Source organism: Lontra canadensis, unplaced genomic scaffold (assembly GCF_010015895.1).
Source record: "Lontra canadensis isolate GAN:19392208 unplaced genomic scaffold, GSC_riverotter_1.0 scaffold105, whole genome shotgun sequence".
Classification (NCBI taxonomy): domain Eukaryota; kingdom Metazoa; phylum Chordata; class Mammalia; order Carnivora; family Mustelidae; genus Lontra; species Lontra canadensis.
The window spans coordinates 515,890-534,164 of NW_022631099.1; the positions used below are offsets into that span (position 1 = coordinate 515,890).

Genomic DNA, 18,275 nt, shown 5'->3' on the forward strand with positions numbered 1-18,275 from the left:
CTACTGAGTCACCCAGGCGCCCTCATTTGGTGTTTAATTAAATATTTTAGATAGTGATTGATTTATTGACTGATTTTGAGATTTATTCTTAAGTAATCTCTACACCCAGTGTGAGATCGAGAGTCGCACGCTCTACCTAATGAGCTAGTCAGGTGCCCCAACTACAAATCTTGCAGATTTTTAAATATTGATGAGTAAAAACCATCCATCAACAAACTGGGCCTTGCACTTTGAGCTGATTCATGCAAGCATGGTGCAAAGTGAAAAATTTTGACATGGTCTCTGTGTTGAAGGTAATTGGCTTCTCAAAGGAGGAACAAAATCTCACTTGTCTGAATTTTCACCCCAAGTGTAAAATATCCGTTGGCACTTAGGGGGAACTTCATTAAGTGTGTTATCTCTGGGTATGGCCACGTTTTACTGTCCATTTGTTTTGGTTATGGGTGTTTGCAGGATATGGATAAGCCTTATTCAGAGTTCAGGTCTAAGTAGCTGATGGTGTGTTGTACTTGTCGATCTTCATAGAACAGAACTGGAACTGTTACTTGGATATATTTTGAAAATGATACAAATAACAAAGTAGGACCCCCCCCCCAATGATTATTGGTAACCAGGCAGAACTAGAAGCTGAACCAGCTTAGTACTCCCCAAGGTCCTTCTTTGTGGAAACCACTAGAATTGTATTGTCTGAAAAGTTGTCTTCATTTTGGAAGTACTTTTTACTATTAATGCTTTGTTTTCTACAGTAATGATGGGTTTGTGTCTCTCTCTGTGTGTGTGTGTGTGTGTGTGTGTGTCCATCTTTTCTTTTATAGACAGATGCATTCCAGAAGCCTGTTCCCTTGGAACAGCATCCTGACTATGCGGAATACATCTTCCATCCTATGGACCTTTGTACATTGGAAAAGGTTGGCCTCCATCAGAGAACCTCACCATTGTAGCCACAGTTACCGAGATGACTAAAGACCCTCCCTCACTTCTTGGGCCCAATCTCAAGTTAGATGGTTTCTCTGCCTTTCCTCCGTACCCTTTTGATTTGGATGGAAGAACTCTTGATCCCTTAACTTCTGTAACATTCTTCCAAGGATTGTAATGGAGTGTTGAATTCCACTGATTAGCTCCAAATATTACTTCTGCTGCTGGTTGTCTGAAAATTGACCTGAAAAAGTCACACTTCTACAAATCAGTGATTTGATTGATTTGAGCTTTACCTCCTCTTTTCTTTCTCTCAGAGGTGCTAATGAGGGCAGCAGGAAGGAGAAAAGAGAAAATTAAGTGTTTGGGAAACCTTCAGATTGCTGATAAAGATGTGGCTTCCTAGAACTTACTCTACTGTTATGGATATGTCTTTAATGTCTGAAGGTGCTTTTAAAAGTTCAGGCTACAATTCCATCCTGAAAATTACACTTGGAACACGTTAGATTGTGCATATCACCCTGGTGCTAATTTTCAAATTTTTGGCATGAAACACACGGGTAATGGAAAGCACGGATGAGGAGAACACCTTATATTGTCTTTTTTGCTGGCCCCCAAATGCTGAATGAAACCTGCTTTGAAAAATTGCACACACCCTCATGGTTTTCAAGAAAAGAAGGCATTCAAAAAAGGAAGGGTTGGAATCCTAGCTTCACAAATTAATAGCGTTGGAACTTTGCACAAGTTCCTTGGCATTCCCACACTTCAATATCCTTGTCTGTAACGTGGTGATGATAGTAAGTGTGTCATTGCATTCTTAGTCACAAGGCTTCTGTGAGGCTGTTAAAATGAATAAAAACCATGTCAGTTATTAAAATATCCCGGTTTCTTGAAAGGGGTTGCTTGATACATGACAGCTGCTGTAAGAGGAAACAATTCAGGTTAGCGATGAATTCAGGGACTTCATTTTTATGGAGTTCTAGATCTCAAATATAATAGCATCTTGGGAAATGGGTAAAAGCATTAATTAATTTGACAAATGACTGCTAAGAAAATGATGTGGGGACGCAGGTGTTAAGTGGTTGCGGCTTGTACAGACTGAGGGTTGTTACGCTCCTTGGCTTCTCTCCCCAGAACGCTAAAAAGAAAATGTATGGATGCACAGAGGCTTTCCTGGCTGATGCGAAATGGATTTTGCACAACTGCATCATTTACAATGGAGGTGGGTGGCTTAGGTCGCTGCTAAGAAAGACAGTGTTCATGCCGTGTGTGTTGCTCAGTCTCCCACCCTTCCTAAAAAAACCGTGTCCTTTTTTTCATGCGCCAGGGCCAAAAGCTGAGAATATTTGCGTATAGATCACTAATATGTGCGAATAGGGTATGGTGACTCTGTGCATTTTAAGGGATGAGCTGGTTTCCATCGTGGCTTGTGGCTGTAGGATAATTGCTGACTTTTTTAGAATCTTTGTTTTAATGGAGGAATAATTACCTAGAATAAAATGCAAAGATTTGGAGAGAACATTCTCTGAATTTGACAGACGTGTAACCACCTCAAATATAACTACAGCCTCAGATAAAATCTAGAATATTTCCATCACTCTATTCTAGTCCCACTTGTTCTTTACCAGTAAACTCACCCTCCTTGGTTTTTTATGTCCCTATAAGTAGTTTTACATCCTCTAGAATTTCATATAAATGGAGTCGTAGGGCATTCTTTGGGCTGATTGCATGCTATGTAATTTTTTTTTTTTTTTGGATTCATGCATGTTGTTGTGTGTATCCATTGTTTTATTTTTTTTTATTACCGTGAGTGGTTTTTCACTGTATCAACATACAATTTATTTAGCTATTCTGTTTGTGGATTTTGAAGGAGCATTGAGGTTATTTTCCAGCTTTGGGCTGTTGGGAATAAAGCCACTGAACATTCTTGTGCAAGTCTTTGTGTGGACATACGTTTTCATTTCTCATGGGTAAATCCTTAGGAATGGCAGTGCTGGCTCATTGAATAGGTTTCTATTTAAATTTACAAGATATTTTGGCAAACTTGGCGCAGAGTGGTTGTACCATTTTATACTCTTCTGGCCATGCATAGGAGAGTCTTAGTTGCTCTACATCCTTGTCTGCACTTGCTGTTGTCTGTTTATTTTAGCCATCCTTGGAAGCGTGAGCTGTTAGGTCACGTGGTGTTCATTTGCTGGTCCCTTAGGATTCATGGTATTGTGTATCTTTTCATGTGCTCATGAATCATTTGAATATCTCTTTTGGTAAAATAAGTATTCAGATCTTTTGTGTTCTTATTCTTGCATTTTAGAAGTTCTTTGTATTCTGGATAAAGTTGCGTCAGTTGCGTTTTTGTGGGTTGAGCCTTCTGGACAGAATGGATGAGGATTCCCATTAAAATCTTTTCTCAAGGCACCTTTTATATTGCCCTACCTTCTCCCATAGTCCTCTCTGTGTATCTTCTGGTCAGGTAGCTCGTTCAGTGCCCTTTTCCATTCTGTTCCTCTTATTTCCTGTTAGAACGCTCTTCCTTGATGACTTTTTCTTATCCTTCAGTGTCAGCCTGTCAGTCCTCTGAGGAGCCATCCCTTATGGACTGAGACCATACTCGGTGCTCTTGTTAGGAGATCTCACAGTACCTGTACTTGCCCATGGTAGCATTTATCACACTTCCTGGATGGTGGTAATTTAATTTGTTTGAGTTCCTTACCAGGATGTTAAGTTTTTTGGTTGTAAGATCTTGAAGAGCACAGCCCTGTCTTCTTCCTGTATGGTCCTAGTGTTGATTGTTTTCTGATGTGTAAGGGAAGAGGTTTCTGATGTGTAAGGAAAATCTGCTCAAAGCACAGGGTCTGTATTATTAGCTCAGTAGTGGGGCTCGCGGTGTGGGGAGGGGAAAAAGAGGCACATGGTTTAGAATTCATGTAAGCAGTATTAAATATGTAAAAAGGCTGGTAAGGTCACATAAACAAGTGAATGAGATTAGGTGGCAGAAAAACAGCAGCATGAGCCAGGATGGCCATTGGCGGAGGGGAGAACCAGAGACTGAAGAACTAGGGGCATGGACTGCTACCTGGTCTGAAGGGCTCACCCCTGGACACCCCAGTGGTTTTTGGATACAGAATTATAGATCTTCTGAGTTTTCAAATCAAGCCGGAAATCTAGGGATGGGTGTGTGTATGTTTGTGTGTAAAATTTTTTTGCCAAGAAATTAACAATGTGTGGAAAGCATGGCGTTTTGGCTGTCTTATCTTCCTTATCTTGGCTATCCTGAGTTAGCTCTGGGGACAGATTTTCAACTCATTAGCTAAGTAGTCTTGGGTAAGCAATGACACTTGAGCTTTGGCTTAATCATTAATGAAATGGGAACATTCTTACCTGCTTCTTAGCATGGGTTCTTGAGGAGTTAATAAGAACATGTATTTCGAAGCACGTGGCACAGCAAAGCTACTCAATTATTTTCCTTCTCCTGTTACCCTTCATGGGATGGAGTCTGGAAAAATGGGTGAATGAGGCTCCTTTCCACTAATTGGGGCCTTTGAAATGTGAAAGCATTTTCCAAATACTAACCTGTGAGCCCGGTTTCAGAGATGACTTGGAGGCCCCTAAGATAGGTCAGTGTTTAGGGGAGAAGTCACATAATTTGAACCAATATCAGGAGCCAGAATCTTCTGGTTTTTAGCCTTCGAAGCTTAATCCTGGGGGAAAGCAAGTTGAAAGGTGGTTTGTTAGTGGAAGTGTAATCCCATGGTTGGGTGTTAATACTTTTGTTTCCATTTGAATTAATCATGTTTTCTTATCCCCTTAGGAAATCACAAATTGACACAGATAGCAAAAGTAGTCATCAAAATCTGTGAACATGAGGTATGTGTTTCTCACCATCCAATTTTTTAAAGAAGATTTTATTTATTTATTTGACAGACAGATCACAAGAGGCCAAGAGGCAGGCAGAGAGAGAGAGAGAGAGAGGGAAGCAGGCTCCCTGCTGAGCAGAGAGCCCAATTCGGGGCTCCATCCCAGGGTCCTGGGACTGCGACCTGAGCCAAAGGCAGAGGCTTTAACACACTGAGCCACCCAGGTGCCCCAAGCCTAGGCTTTTAATCAGTGGGTTGCCCTGAGGTCAAATTTACTGAACCCAGATACTCTTTATCTGGCATTTTTGAATCTACCTATTGGCAATACATTGCCACTGTGTGGGCTCCAAAGCCAGGGCTGTCCTCGACCTGATTCACCCAGTACCTTTGGAATAGCGCACAAGTAGAGTGAGTAGAGGAGGAACTATATGCCGTCATTCATTCATTCATATATTCTCCTGTTCTTTTATGCAGTCATTTACTCAACCTTTAAGTTAGTCAATTATAGTTACAACATTACAGTTATAATTTATTGAGCACCTGCTGTGCATCTGGCACTTCTGTGATATAGGGATAAAGAGGAAAACAAGTCTGATGATGGGACAACGTTAGCAACATGCAGAGCAGTGGTGAACCACCTCCGCTTGGGCCTTGCCAGTTTGCTGCAGTGAGACCTTGGGCAGGTGTCCTGACTTTCTGGGGCTTCCTTTTCTCCACCTGTCACATGGGGGTAACAGCAGTCTTGCCTTCAAAGGGGGGTGTGAGGAATTTGTGCATTGGCACCTGTAGAACCCTTTGGTGATCCTGACAGATCTCTGATCAGTGTTAACTGATGTGCTGATGACTGTGTCACTTGAAGTGCTTTACATTTACGTCCTGTAATTGTTAGAATCTGTTTGGTAGCGATACCTCGCATCCCCATTCTGTCCATGAGGAAATGGGAAGGAGATGGAGGCTCCGACAAGATAAACAGCTGTTCTTAAAATGACAGAGCTGGGAAATGGTAGATTTTGAATTGTGATCCCAGAAAGGGGCTCCTGGGGCCCTTGGTTCTAAGTCAGACTTAGATATCTATTTTAGGGGAATGTACCTTTTTTTTTCTTTTTAAAGTTTTTATTATTTATTTGAAAGGGAGATAGCGAGAGAGGTAACACAGGTTGGGGGGTGGGAGAGGGAGAAGCAGGCTTCCTGCCTAGCAGGCAGCCCGATGTAGGGCTGGATCCCAGGACTCTGGGATCATGACCTGAGCCATAGGCAAATGCTCAATGACTGACCTAGCCCCCAGGTGCTTCTAGGGGAATGTACTTTTTCAAGAGGGAGAAGGACGGTCCCCAAACTACAGAATTTCATATTGTCATAAGTGGCGATAAAAAGGGCAGTATGGTATTCACCACCTGCCCTGGATGGTGCGGTTGGAGATGTGTGGGAATCAAGCACAGTGAGCAGTGGCCAGAGCCGTGGCTGGAGGTGGTTGGGGAGCTCAGGAGGGCCAAGGCCTGGTCACACTTGGCATTGACCAAGCTCATCAGGAGTTTAGATTTCCTTGTTAGTTTCTCAGCCTTGTACTACTGACATTTAGGCTGGGGACTGCAGTGGGCACAAAAGTAGCTGATTCAGACGTGGTCCGGAGAGAGAGGAGGTGGTAGTGTTGGTGGCGTGGGCTAGGTGAAGCATGGGGGTTGGTGGGAGGTGGTTGCACTCCTGTGGAAGGTGTTCCCCACTGTGGGACCTGGTTTAGCTGACCTTAACCTTAACTGCTGACACCAGCATGCATTCCTTGATGGCCTCCAGATGTGAGGCCCCTGGGATGACACATGCTAACATATTTTTCCTTTACAGATGAATGAAATTGAAGTATGTCCGGAGTGTTACTTAGCTGCTTGCCAAAAACGAGACAACTGGTTTTGTGAGCCTTGTGTAAGTTGCACTTCTTTTCCTTACTTCATTTTCTGAGCCCCAGGCCTTACATGGCTACCCAAGGCCACTTTGTCCAGGCGGTTTATTTGGTGAAACTTCGGGTGAAGTTTTTTTAAATGATTTTTTTTTTTTTTTTAGTGATAAAGTTATGGCAGAATGAAAGTAATCTAGATAGAATAAACCTCTGGGGCTGAAAATTCACGTGCCGAAGGGAGCGTTGTGATTTCCTGGGTTTATTAACCCCGGGCCGACTGTAGGCTAGAGGAGCTCATTAGGGAGGGGGCGCCCCCATGGTAATGCAGATAGCGGAGGAGAGTTTGGTGAGTGTGTTCTTTCTGGTCTGTGTTGGAAGGTTTGGAAATACCTCTCTGCATTGACTCGCATGGTCTCTCAAACTTGGTGGTTTGGGCTGGGAGCCGGGAGAGAAACATCACCCAGTTTTCCTCATGGATCTGTATTTTCCAGACTGGTGTTCCGCAGAGAGAAGTGTGTTCTTGGGGTGGGCTTGTGGGAGGGTGGGAGGAGGTAGGGGTGGAGGTTACTGGGGGGCAAGATTAGGCAAGTAAAGTGGAAAAGTAGAACATGGTTTATGGCTCTTCCTGCCTTTGGAAATAAACAGCTGCATAGTTAATGCTCTGGGCAGCCTCGGTGAAGGACAAGGGTAGCTAATTCTACCCCTTGTTACCTGCCACATACAATGCACATTTAATCCCCCAACCTAACAGAAGGTGCTGGCATTGCTGTCCCCAGTTGCAGGAGAAGGTGGTCACTCTTCTTGCTCATGGCCACCTGGGTAACAGCATTAGAGTCAAGGTCCAAGCCTGGTCTCCTCTGTGTTTCGTCATTCTGTTTGTCATTTGCCCCCAGAACCAGCTTTGCCTGGGGCTTCCTGGCCTCACGCCTTCCTAGGGAATCCTACCTGGGAGACCCTGCCTGGAACTTGACTCGTTCAGTTGGTGGCCTTGCTGTATCCTCTTGCGCCAAGCTTTATATGTGTGTCCTGCTGTCAAATACATACAAACTCTGGATTTTTTTCTTTTTCTAGAGCAATCCACATCCTTTGGTCTGGGCAAAACTGAAGGGGTTTCCATTCTGGCCTGCAAAAGCTCTGAGGGATAAAGATGGGCAGGTTGATGCTCGTTTCTTTGGACAACATGACAGGTGGGAGTGCAAACCGTCTGCAAAAGTGTAACTTGAACCGAACCTTTGATACTGTCATGGATGCGAGGGGTCCAGGTTTTATTATGTTGTTTATTGTTATGACGTCAACCAGTGATCTTATGGTTAAAAGTACAGTCCTGTGCTGGGTTAAGCCTGATAATGTGTGGGCTTCCGTGTTTTCAGGTATGTTTAAGAGAAGCTTGCTTTTGTAGTTTTGTTGATGAAAATGGCACCGTGGCTATTTTAAGTGCTGCTGTTCTTTTTTGGATTTTCTAGAGTTAATTAAACTGCCATGCAAATTGCTTTTTTAAAATAATGCTTTCAGAGATCAGAAGTATTTCCCCAGATTGCCAGTAAATGAATCTCTTTATCATTGTGCTGGGTGGTTCCCTCCTGTTGCCTTTTCTCTGAAGCTAAGATAGGAAATTGCAAGAGGTGGCTGTTTTCACAGGTGGGAGCGCTCCCTGCCAGCCTGTCTACCCTCCTCTTTCCTTTGCTCACAGGGAAGTGAATTGTCCTAGCTCCTAGCAGATCCCACTCCTGCATGCTTGAGAACAACAGGTAGACCCAGACGAGCAGTGGTTAATATCTCTGGTTTTTTTTTTTTGGCAAGCTGTGTTGTGATTAAACGAGGCAAAAACCTTTTGAAGCCTTACCAAGCAGTTTGAAAAGTGTTTTGAGTGTGTTGGGGAGAATACTTAAAATACATACCCTAAAAATTATATATACCCACAGAATATACAGAAAATACAGTGTATAATTTCAAACACCAGAATCTGAGCTGTTACTCTGTTTAGTTTTGCTTGTTGTCTTGCAAATACAAAACGAAAGACTGAGTTTTGCTAGAAACCCATTGTCTGGAGGCAAGATGGGAATTCGCCGAGATGGTCCTGGGTTCGATAGGAAGTATTTTGCTTTGTCTGATTTTTGACCACTTTACTGGAAGTCTTTCGGTGTCTGCTGTGGGCCAGGCCATGGGCTGGATGCTGGGGATGTGGGAGTGAGCGGGCAGGCACTGTCCCCGACTGTCTGAAGATGGCATCCTAGGAGGGAAGATAGATAATACACAAGTAAACACACAGGCGAGATGATCTTGGATCAGGAGGTAATGGCCGGGGCTTAGTGAGGGTCTGGGTGGAGGGACAGGCAGAGCCAGCCTGCTGTGCTTGGGAAAATCAGGAGCATGGGACCGGGGGAGGGAGGAGAGGCTGGTCAGAGATGGATGGGGGAAGGCACAGGGCCTGATCACAAAAGCTGTGGTCAGAGTCTGCCTTTTCTTTGAAGAGCAAGAGAAATTAGTATCAGGTTGCGTGTCTTCCTGCTGCTTCATTATAGCATGGCAAGTGTTAACCGTCTTGATGATTCGGGATTATTCTCGTTTGCTAATATGACCCAGTGTGGATATATTTAGGATATAGGTGGGTGGGGGAAATCAGTGCTTGCCCCCATGCACCAAATATTCTTAGACTCTTAGCATCTTTGATTCTGCTGTCAGCTTAGCCCATTCTGCATAGACTTCTTCGTCTTGCCTGTCAGACAGCTATTGAAGGTGGCTTAGGGGACGGGAACTCTGCTAGCCCTCGTCCAGAGTCATTTCCCTTGAACTTGCTGGTGTAGGTTGGTTCTGGGTAGGAGCTGTCATGGAAGCTGACCGCCGCCCCACCTTATGTTTGTGAAAAAAGACAGCAACCCAAGTCTGATGTCCCTGAGGTTTGCCTAACCCTCTTGGTGTCTCATGCTCCCTTGGAATGTGCCGAACTTCGAACTCTGTTGGCTCCTTTAGGGGGATGGGAGCCCCTGGAAGAGGTTAAGGACACTTTACGGCAGTGGGCAATAGGTGCTGGAGTAACAGAACCTTGGAGTTCTGGGAATGAGGCTCCCGAAGTCCTTCCTCCCAGGAGACGTTCTTAAAGCAGAGCTGGTCAGACCCAGTAGCACAGCGTGGAGGCTAAGGAGATGGGAGATGCCGTCCCTTTGTCAGGGAGCACGTTTGGGGTTGTGGAGCAGAAAGTAAGCCTGGAAACGTGTACGCCACATTGGCGAGGCAGGCAGAATGAGAGATGGCGCAGCCTGCCACGCGTTTGTCGTCTAGTTATTAAATACTAGAGCGAGCCCGGGGAGCTGCTCACACAGAACAAGGCATGTTCTGGAGAATCTCATCGTGTGCTTTTTGTCCTTCAAAAATTTTTGCTCTTTGGGGGTTTGATTTTGTAGACACACACACACACACACACACACACACACACACACACGATCCCATATAGCAATCCAGGAAATGTTTTATCAAACGCCTGTGGAGCCGCAGAAGAGGGAGCTGGCAGGAAGTGAGTGCCTTCTCTGCAGCAGGGCATTGTTCTAAGTGCTTTTTTGCAGAAGCCGCTTTATTCTCATTTTACTGAGAAGAAAACCGGAGGCCCGAGTAGGGAGTAGCTCAGCTGTGTGACTCTGGGGCCTTTCCTGACATTGCCCCCAGAGGCTTTATTTTTGTTAAGCAAATCTAAGTTCCCTTTAACTCTGTCCTGGGCCTGCTCTAAGGAAAGGGAATGCTTTCCTGAAATCACTTGGCGGAGACCCCTGTGGAAGGCAGTGGAGAACCCGGCCCCAGGCGGAGGTGTGCGGGGAGCACAGTTGCAGTGGCCAGCTGCCTGGTGGGCTGCCTGGTGGGCTACTGGGGCTCTGGGGATTGGCTGAGGTGCATTTCATTTGCTCCCCACAACCCCGCTCCACGTAGGGGATCATCCTCTCTCCTACTGACAACCGAGCTGAGGCCAGCTCAGGGAAGGGGCGTCGTTTGTCCAGGGGGCAGCTGGGGGATCCTGGCTGCTGCTCAGAGCCGTCCTGTCTAGTCCAGACTCCTGCTCACCCAGTTGGAACAGCCACACTGTCTCACCCAGAGGGCATCTGGCTCCCACTCTGTCTGCTTCGCTCTTTCTGGCTGCAGATGTGCGTCCTCAGGTCTCTGCGGGATGACGGCAGCGAGCTGGGGTGGAGGAGAAGCTGGTAATTTCCAGCACGCTGAGAGAGCAGTTAGATATTTTTGGGGTGTTCGGTTTTAGTTTGTGTCACGATCTAGTTATCATCGGGAGTGGCAAACCTCCCCAGCCTGTGCTCTGAATTCCACTGCAACCACATACTTGATTTTTCCTGGGCTGCTTTCTCTTCAAAATAGGAATGAGATGGCAGCTGCTAAGACTTGGGTAGAATATAATAAAAGCGGTCCGTATTTGTTGCTTCTCTTTAAAATGCTGGGAGGCGGGGTGCCTGTGGGTTAAACCCTCTGCCTTTGGCTCAGGTCATGGTCTCAGGATCCTGGGATTGAGCCCTGAATCGGGCTCTCTGCTCAGCGGGGAGCCTGCTTCCTCATCTCTCTCTGCCTGCCTCTCTGCCTGCTCGTCTGTCAAATAAATAAATAAAATCTTAAAAAAAAAGCTGGGAGGCTCCGCAGCGAGGGGTCGAGATCCCTGCACAGCCACCCGTGAGGTGCTCGCATAGACCGTGTGTTACACTGGTCTGTCCCCCCACCATCCGTTTCGCTCCCCACTGCTTTGTGTCCGGCTTGAGTTTATGGTCTGCGAAATCCAAAAGGCTTCCTCGGAACAAGCTCATTTGCACCAAATTCCCAGCTACATACTGGTTTGGGTTCGAGGCTGGGGAATCAAATGTCACACGGTCTGTCCTGTTCACGTTCGGGCTCCACGTCCGCCCAGAGCAGTGGTAGGTTACACTGCCATGTCTTGCCTGCGGTAGCTCGGCCACTAATTCCAGAAAAGCAGCTTTTCTCGTGAAGGTGCTGCAGAGTGTCCTGGGTGGTGGTGGGGGCTGAAGGCAGGAAGATAAAACCAGCTGGGAATGGGAGGTGGAGGGTGTTTTTTTTTTTTTTTTTGTTTTTTTTTTTTTTTTGGTTTGTTTGTTTGTTTTTTTCCACATGAGATACCTGCTGTTTGAAGCCAGGGGCCTCCTTTCAGGTTTATGGTTTTCTAGCATTTCCTTCTGGTGCCACATAGAACCCCAGAATCCCTTACCAGAGATAGGAAAGCTCTTCATGTTTGAGCGTAGAGCAGTGCCCTTCGGGACTGATTCCATGTTAGGAGGTGCGGTCCTGAATGCAGGGCCTGTTTCCTTTCTTTTTTCTTTTTTTTTTTTTTTTTAATATTTTATTTATTTATTTGAGAGAGAGCATGAGCGAGGAGAAGGTAAGAGAGAGAAGCAGACTCCCCGTGGAGCTGGGAGCCGGATGTGGGACTCGATCCTGAGACTCCAGGATCATGACCTGAGCCGAAGGCAGTCGTCCAACCAACTGAGCCACCCAGGCATCCCTCCTTTCTTTTTTTTAAAAGATACACTTAGAGATCATGTGGTGTAGGGAGTGGGAGAGAGAATCCAAGCAGATTCTGCACTGAGTGTGGAGCCCAACATGGGGCTCATTCTCACGACTCTGAGATCATGACCTGAGCCAAAACCAAGAGTGAGAGGTGCTCAATGGATTGTGCCACTTAGGTGCCCCAAAACATTTCTTCTAATTCTTCTTCTTTCCTTTTTTTTTTTTTTTTTTGAGAGAGAGTACGCATGGCAGGGTAGGGAACAGGCAGAGGGAGAGGAAGAGACTCTTAATGCAGTCTCCACGCCCAGTACGGGGCCTGACGCAGGGCATGATCTCACAACCCTGAGATCATGACCTGAGCCAAAACCAAGAGGCAGGCACGTAACCAACTGAGCCCCCCAGGTGCCTGCAGTGACTTTTTCTTACTTTCTACTCCCCCCAAAGCCAAAGGGATTTATTAATTTTTTTTTTTTTTAAAGATTTTATTTATTTATTTGACAGACAGAAATCACAAGTAGACAGAGAGGCAGAGAGAGAGAGGAGGAAGCAGGCTTCCCGCTGAGCAGAGAGCCCGATGCGGGGCTCGATCCCAGGACCCTGAGATCATGACCTGAGCTGAAGGCAGAGGCTTTAACCCACTGAGCCACCCAGGCGCCCCTATTAATTTTTTAATGGATGAAAATGACTACAGCTGGGAATCTTTCAATGATTTCACCAAGTTTGGTATTGGTATTCTGTTCTTATGACAGAACATGCACCATTGAAACCAAGTCATTTTTAAAGATTTTATTTATTTATTTGACAGAGAGAGATCACAAGCAGGCAGAGAGTCAGGCAGAGAGAGAGGGGGAAACAGGCTCCCTGCTGAGCAGAGAGCCCGATGTGGGGCTCGATCCCAGGACCCTGGGATCATGACCTGAGCTGAAGGTAGAGGCTGTAACCCACTGAGCCACCCAGGCCCGAAACCAAGTCCTTTTTTTAAAGAATATACATATTTAAGAATCTTGGCAAAAACAAAAACAAAATACCCAAAAAGAAAGAAAGAAAAAGAACCTTGACCAACATACCAGGCTAATTTGGTTTGCATTAAGGAGAAAATAGTTCTGGAAACAACCTAAATGTCCATTGACAGATGAACAGATAAAGAAGTCATGGCATGTACATATCAGGGTTTCGTTCCTATTCAGCCTTAAAAAAAGATGGGACAGCATAGCTGAACCTGGAGGATATTGTGCTAAGTGCGATAAGCCAGTCACAGGAAGACAAATACTGCGTGAATTCCACTTATAGGAGGTTATCTCCTAAAATAGTCAAATTCACAGAATCAAAGGATGGAATGGTAGTTTGCCAGGAGTGGGGGTCGGGAAAAGGGGGTTTACTAATCATCAGGCATAAAATTTCAGTTATGACTAATAGGCTGTAGAGATCAACAGTGTAACCTGTGCCCAACACTTACACATACCCCGATACAGTGCATTTAAAAAAAAAGAAAAAGGAAAGAGGAAATCTCTGAAAAGACCAAAGTTGACTTCAACTCTCCTTTCTTTTCTACACTCCTAGGGCCTGGGTTCCAATAAATAATTGCTACCTCATGTCTAAAGAAATTCCTTTTTCTGTGAAAAAGACGAAAAGCATCTTCAACAGTGCAATGCAAGAGATGGAGGTGTACGTGGAGAACATCCGTAGGAAGTTCGGGGTCTTTAACTACTCTCCCTTCAGGACGCCCTACACCCCCAACAGCCAGTACCAAATGCTGCTCGACCCCAGCAACCCCAGCGCCGGAGCCGCCAAGATCGACAAGCAGGAGAAGGTCAAGCTCAACTTCGACATGACGGCGTCCCCCAAGATCCTGATGAGCAAGCCCATGCTGAGTGGGGGCGCAGGCCGCAGGATCTCCCTGTCGGATATGCCCCGCTCCCCCATGAGTACGAACTCTTCTGTGCACACGGGCTCTGACGTGGAGCAGGACGCTGAGAAGAAGGCCACCTCGAGCCACTTTAGTGCCAGTGAGGAGTCCATGGACTTCCTGGACAAGAGCACAGGTCAGCCTGGGGTGGGAGATGGGGAGGAGGAGGCCCCTGGGACATGGGGCTTCCGTGGGGGCCACACCTGTTGGGTTCCAGCTGGCCACCGCCCCTGCTCGAGAGGGAGCTCTATGGGATTTTGCTCCATTTGAGTGTATTTACAATTTTAACAAGGTAACCCAGGGGGATTCTTGCTGTTAGGAATCAGGAAAGGAGAGAAGGGGTCCCTCCAGGGCAGATGGAGGTCATTCCTAGCAGTGGGCAGAGGTGACCAGTAATCCCTCAGCAGTCCGGTCACGTGGCTCCTGGATCATCACAGCAAAACTTCCCGTAACAGTTTGTTTCTCAAGAATGTAATTTTTTTTTTAAGATTTTATTTATTTATTTGACAGATCACAAGTAGGCATAGAGGCAGGCAGAGAGAGAAGAGGTAGCAGGCCTGATACGGGGCTCGATCCCAGGACCCTGGGATCATGACCTGAGCCAAAGGCAAAGGCTTTAACCCACTGAGCCACCCAGGCGCCCCTCAAGAATGTAATTTTAATCGGAAGATTATCTGTACAGATTACACCTTCCCATTGTGTAGTGCTCAAATATTAGCACAGGGTGTAAGGTCAGCAATAATGTCCTCTCCCCGGAGCACGCCCACTCCTCAAATATAAGGTCGTCCTGGTTATACTCACTGCAGAGATAGTGGTGAAGAATGAGGATGCTGGTCTCATACCCCAGCTCTGCCACTCACAGCCCACGCGGCTTCAGGCAAGATACTTAATGTCGTTGTCGTCTTTTTTTTTTTTCTTTAAAGATTTTATTTATTTATTAGAGATCACAAGTAAGTAGAGAGAGAGAGAGAGAGAGAAGAGGAAGCAGGCTTCCTGCTGACCAGACAGCCCGACTTGGAGCTCGATCCCAGGACCCTGAGATCATGACCTGAGCCGAAGGCAGAGGCTTTAACCCACTGAGCCACCCGGGCGCCCCTTAATGTCTTCTTTAAAAAAGATTTTGTGTATTTATTTATTTATTTGACAAAGAGAGACATAGAGAGAGGGAACAGAAGCAGGGGGACTGGGAGAGGGAGAAGCAGGCTTCCCGCTGAGCAGAGTACCTGATGTGGGGCTCAATCTCAGGACCCTGGTATCATGACCCGTGCCGAAGGCAGACACTCGACGACTGAGCCACCCAGGAGCCTGAGGATTTTACTTCCTTAATTTAGAGAGAGAGAGAGAGAGAGTGCCCGCATGAGTGCGGTAAGGGGGGAGAGGGAGAGAGAGAACCGCAAGCAGACTCCTGCTGAACATGGAGCCGGGGGCGGGGCCCCATGCCACGACCCCAAGATCATGACCTGAACTGAAATCAAGAGACGAGTGCTCAGCTAGCTGAGTCACCTGGCACCCCAAGTTAGTAAATGTCTTGATGTTCCGTCTCATTTGTAAGTGATCTAGGAATGGACCTGCCTCATAGGTTCTCGTTAAGGGTTAAAGGAAGGCTCGTACACAGAACTCTCAGAACAGTGCCTAAAATAGTAAATGCTCCAAAGATGTGGGCTGCTGTCTTATTTCTTGTGGGGCTTGCTCAGCGAATGCCTACACGGATTCAGAGAGTTGACAAACAGGAGGGATGCTGTCCGAGTGTGAGGGAAGGAACGGTGACTTAAATGGAATTCCTTCTACCTAGCTGTTACCTGGTTGCGCGTCCAGTCCTTACGAACTATATTATTTCCACAAGGAAATCGGTTTACTCTCATGCTGAAACATGGCCTTCACTGTTCATTCCTTGTGGGTCTGGTTCAGAGAGACATGGGCACAGAGAGGTTTCTACACTGAGCATGATGGTAAAACGGCAGCCAACCCTCAGGCTCTGGACTGGGGAAACTGGGCGAGGGGGCAGGACCTGGTGAACCCCTGGACCCATGCCCCCCGCTTGAGGGCTTCAGCCCGTGGTTGTCATAGAGGAATGTGGCCTCTTGGTTTTCTGATCTTCTCATTATTCCAGAGAAGTGGGTAATTTGCATTTTTATATAAAACCCCCAATTATTAAATGTCTGCTCAAAATGTCTTAGGATGTTTTCCAGATTGAAGAAGGCACATCTATAGACTGAACCATGAGTTTTAGGTTTCTGACCAATGTTTTAAGCTTGGATAGCCCTTCAGACCTCCTCCCTCCCCGTCCCCCTTCCTTTTTCCTTCATCCCTCCCTCCCTCCCTCCTTACCTTTACGTAAGAACTCTTTAGGGAGCAGACACCCGATCTTCAAGAGACTGCAAAGGTCCTCCAGAGTACCCAGAAGGTAAAACGATGGCGATTCAGTCAAGGGAGCTCAAGGAATTCCACCCATTTTGGTTGTGGTGTTTCTTGTTCCTGGTAGATTGGTAATTTTCAAGTACTGCTTGTAGTTCCCAGAATGGCTGTAGGTAGAGAGTTAAGTGCCAGTGGTTTTTGGTTCTTCTAAATAAAGGCTACGACCTCTTTCCCCAGTTCTGACCCTAGCTGCGGGGTCCTAGGCACTCAGTTGCATTCCAGAGCTTTGTTCTAGGACGATGCAACTTCTGCTGACATACTTTTGGAACAGAAATTTGCTTTTGCCTCTCAGTTTCGGTCCGGAGTTCTTAAAAGCTTACTTTCATTACATGACATGATTCCATTTAAGCCAAGCTGACAAAACACCAGCTTCCCAGCCTGTTACCTCTCCTAGAGAGCTTGCCTTTTTTTTTTTTTTTTTAAAAAATAAAGACTTTATTTACTTATTTGACAGAGAGGGAGAGATCACAACTAAGCCGATGTGGGGTTCGATCCCAGGACCCTGCAATCATGACCTGAGCTGAAGGCAGCGGCTTAACCCATTGAGCCACCCAGAGGCCCCGAGAGCTTGCTTTTGAGAAAGTGTTCTAATGGGGCAGCAGTCCTGTTGAATCACTGTTGTCTGAACTTTGATCAGCATCAGCTTTGCCATATGCTAGTTCCTCTGTTTTAACTATGGACTTAAACATTAAACCTGCCACATTGCTTTATCCTAAGCTGAATAATATGTATCAACTCATGTATTTAAATTGCTTGTTGCATTTTTTTCTCTAATAGAAACGAAATTAATACCTAACTTGTGAAATAGAACATGTTGGTCTATGAACCGCTGTTGGCTATCCTGTTCCATATTTCAGGAAACACAGTTTTAGAGGAATCTGAGAGCATGTGTAATGTATTTAATTAAGCTTCTCTCTTTCCCCGGGACATAGCAAGATTGAACTGGCATTAGAATTCCTGACAGAATTCCTCGCTATTCAGATGGCTTTTCTAAGCGGTAAATGAGATTCTCCATTTCAGCAGACTTTAAGGTCCCTTTCCTAAAATATGGTCCCCTGGCCAGCATGTGCTTGGATTATTTTGCTAATTACGAGATAGACAGCCATTGAGTGTTGTGGGTAGAGAAGGCAGTACTCCAAATCATTTAAATCTTAAAGATTGTTCCCTTTTTTGTAAGGAGCCAGATAGTAAATATTTTAGGCTTTGTGGGTCTCTGTCACAACGATGCAACTATTTCAACACCGTCGTTGTGTTAGTGAAACAGCCCCAGGCAGTGTGTGGCTGTGTCACTGAAATTTGACTTTCATATTAAGTGTGTGTTTCATGAACTGTAAATCCTTTAGGTTTCTTCCAGCCATTGACAAATGGTAAATATCCCTGCAGGCTATAGAGGGACAGGTTGTTAGGCTAGATTTGGCCTCCAGGTTGGTTTGCCAGCCTCTATGACGGACTCAGTTAGAAGGCACTGTGAGTTAGTCTCCCCATCTTACAGAAGGCCAGTTGAGGTCCCTGTGGATGGTGGAGGGAGGAGCTTGTGTTCCCACAGCCTGACCTGATTCTAGATCCATTTTCTTTTTCATTGCACCCCAGTGCCCTCTGCTGTTAGCAGCGACGGTAGCATTTTCAGGAAGGAGAAGTGGACTATTGGTTGAAATCCCCCTGAGTCACGGAGAGTATAATTGACATGAGATTGTGATTTATCCAAAATTAGGTAAAAAAAAAAAAAAGATGGTCATAGGATAGATAGAAAAGCCATACTCGTTTCAGCAATTAGGATTATGTAGCC

General features: G+C 45.9%; 1 protein-coding gene across 9 annotated transcripts in view; it reads left to right on the plus strand.

The window, feature by feature from the left end:
- The window catches only part of ZMYND8 (zinc finger MYND-type containing 8), a 140,574-nt gene that overhangs the window by 69,810 nt on the left and 52,489 nt on the right, over positions 1–18,275 (plus strand). For all 9 annotated transcript variants that reach the window (XM_032838605.1, XM_032838606.1, XM_032838607.1 and 6 more), the window contains exons 7-12: positions 816–908; positions 2,050–2,137; positions 4,724–4,779; positions 6,609–6,686; positions 7,732–7,847; positions 13,729–14,210. In XM_032838605.1, the coding sequence (XP_032694496.1) occupies positions 816–908; positions 2,050–2,137; positions 4,724–4,779; positions 6,609–6,686; positions 7,732–7,847; positions 13,729–14,210 (913 nt within the window). The remainder of the gene's footprint in view (positions 1–815; positions 909–2,049; positions 2,138–4,723; positions 4,780–6,608; positions 6,687–7,731; positions 7,848–13,728; positions 14,211–18,275) is intronic.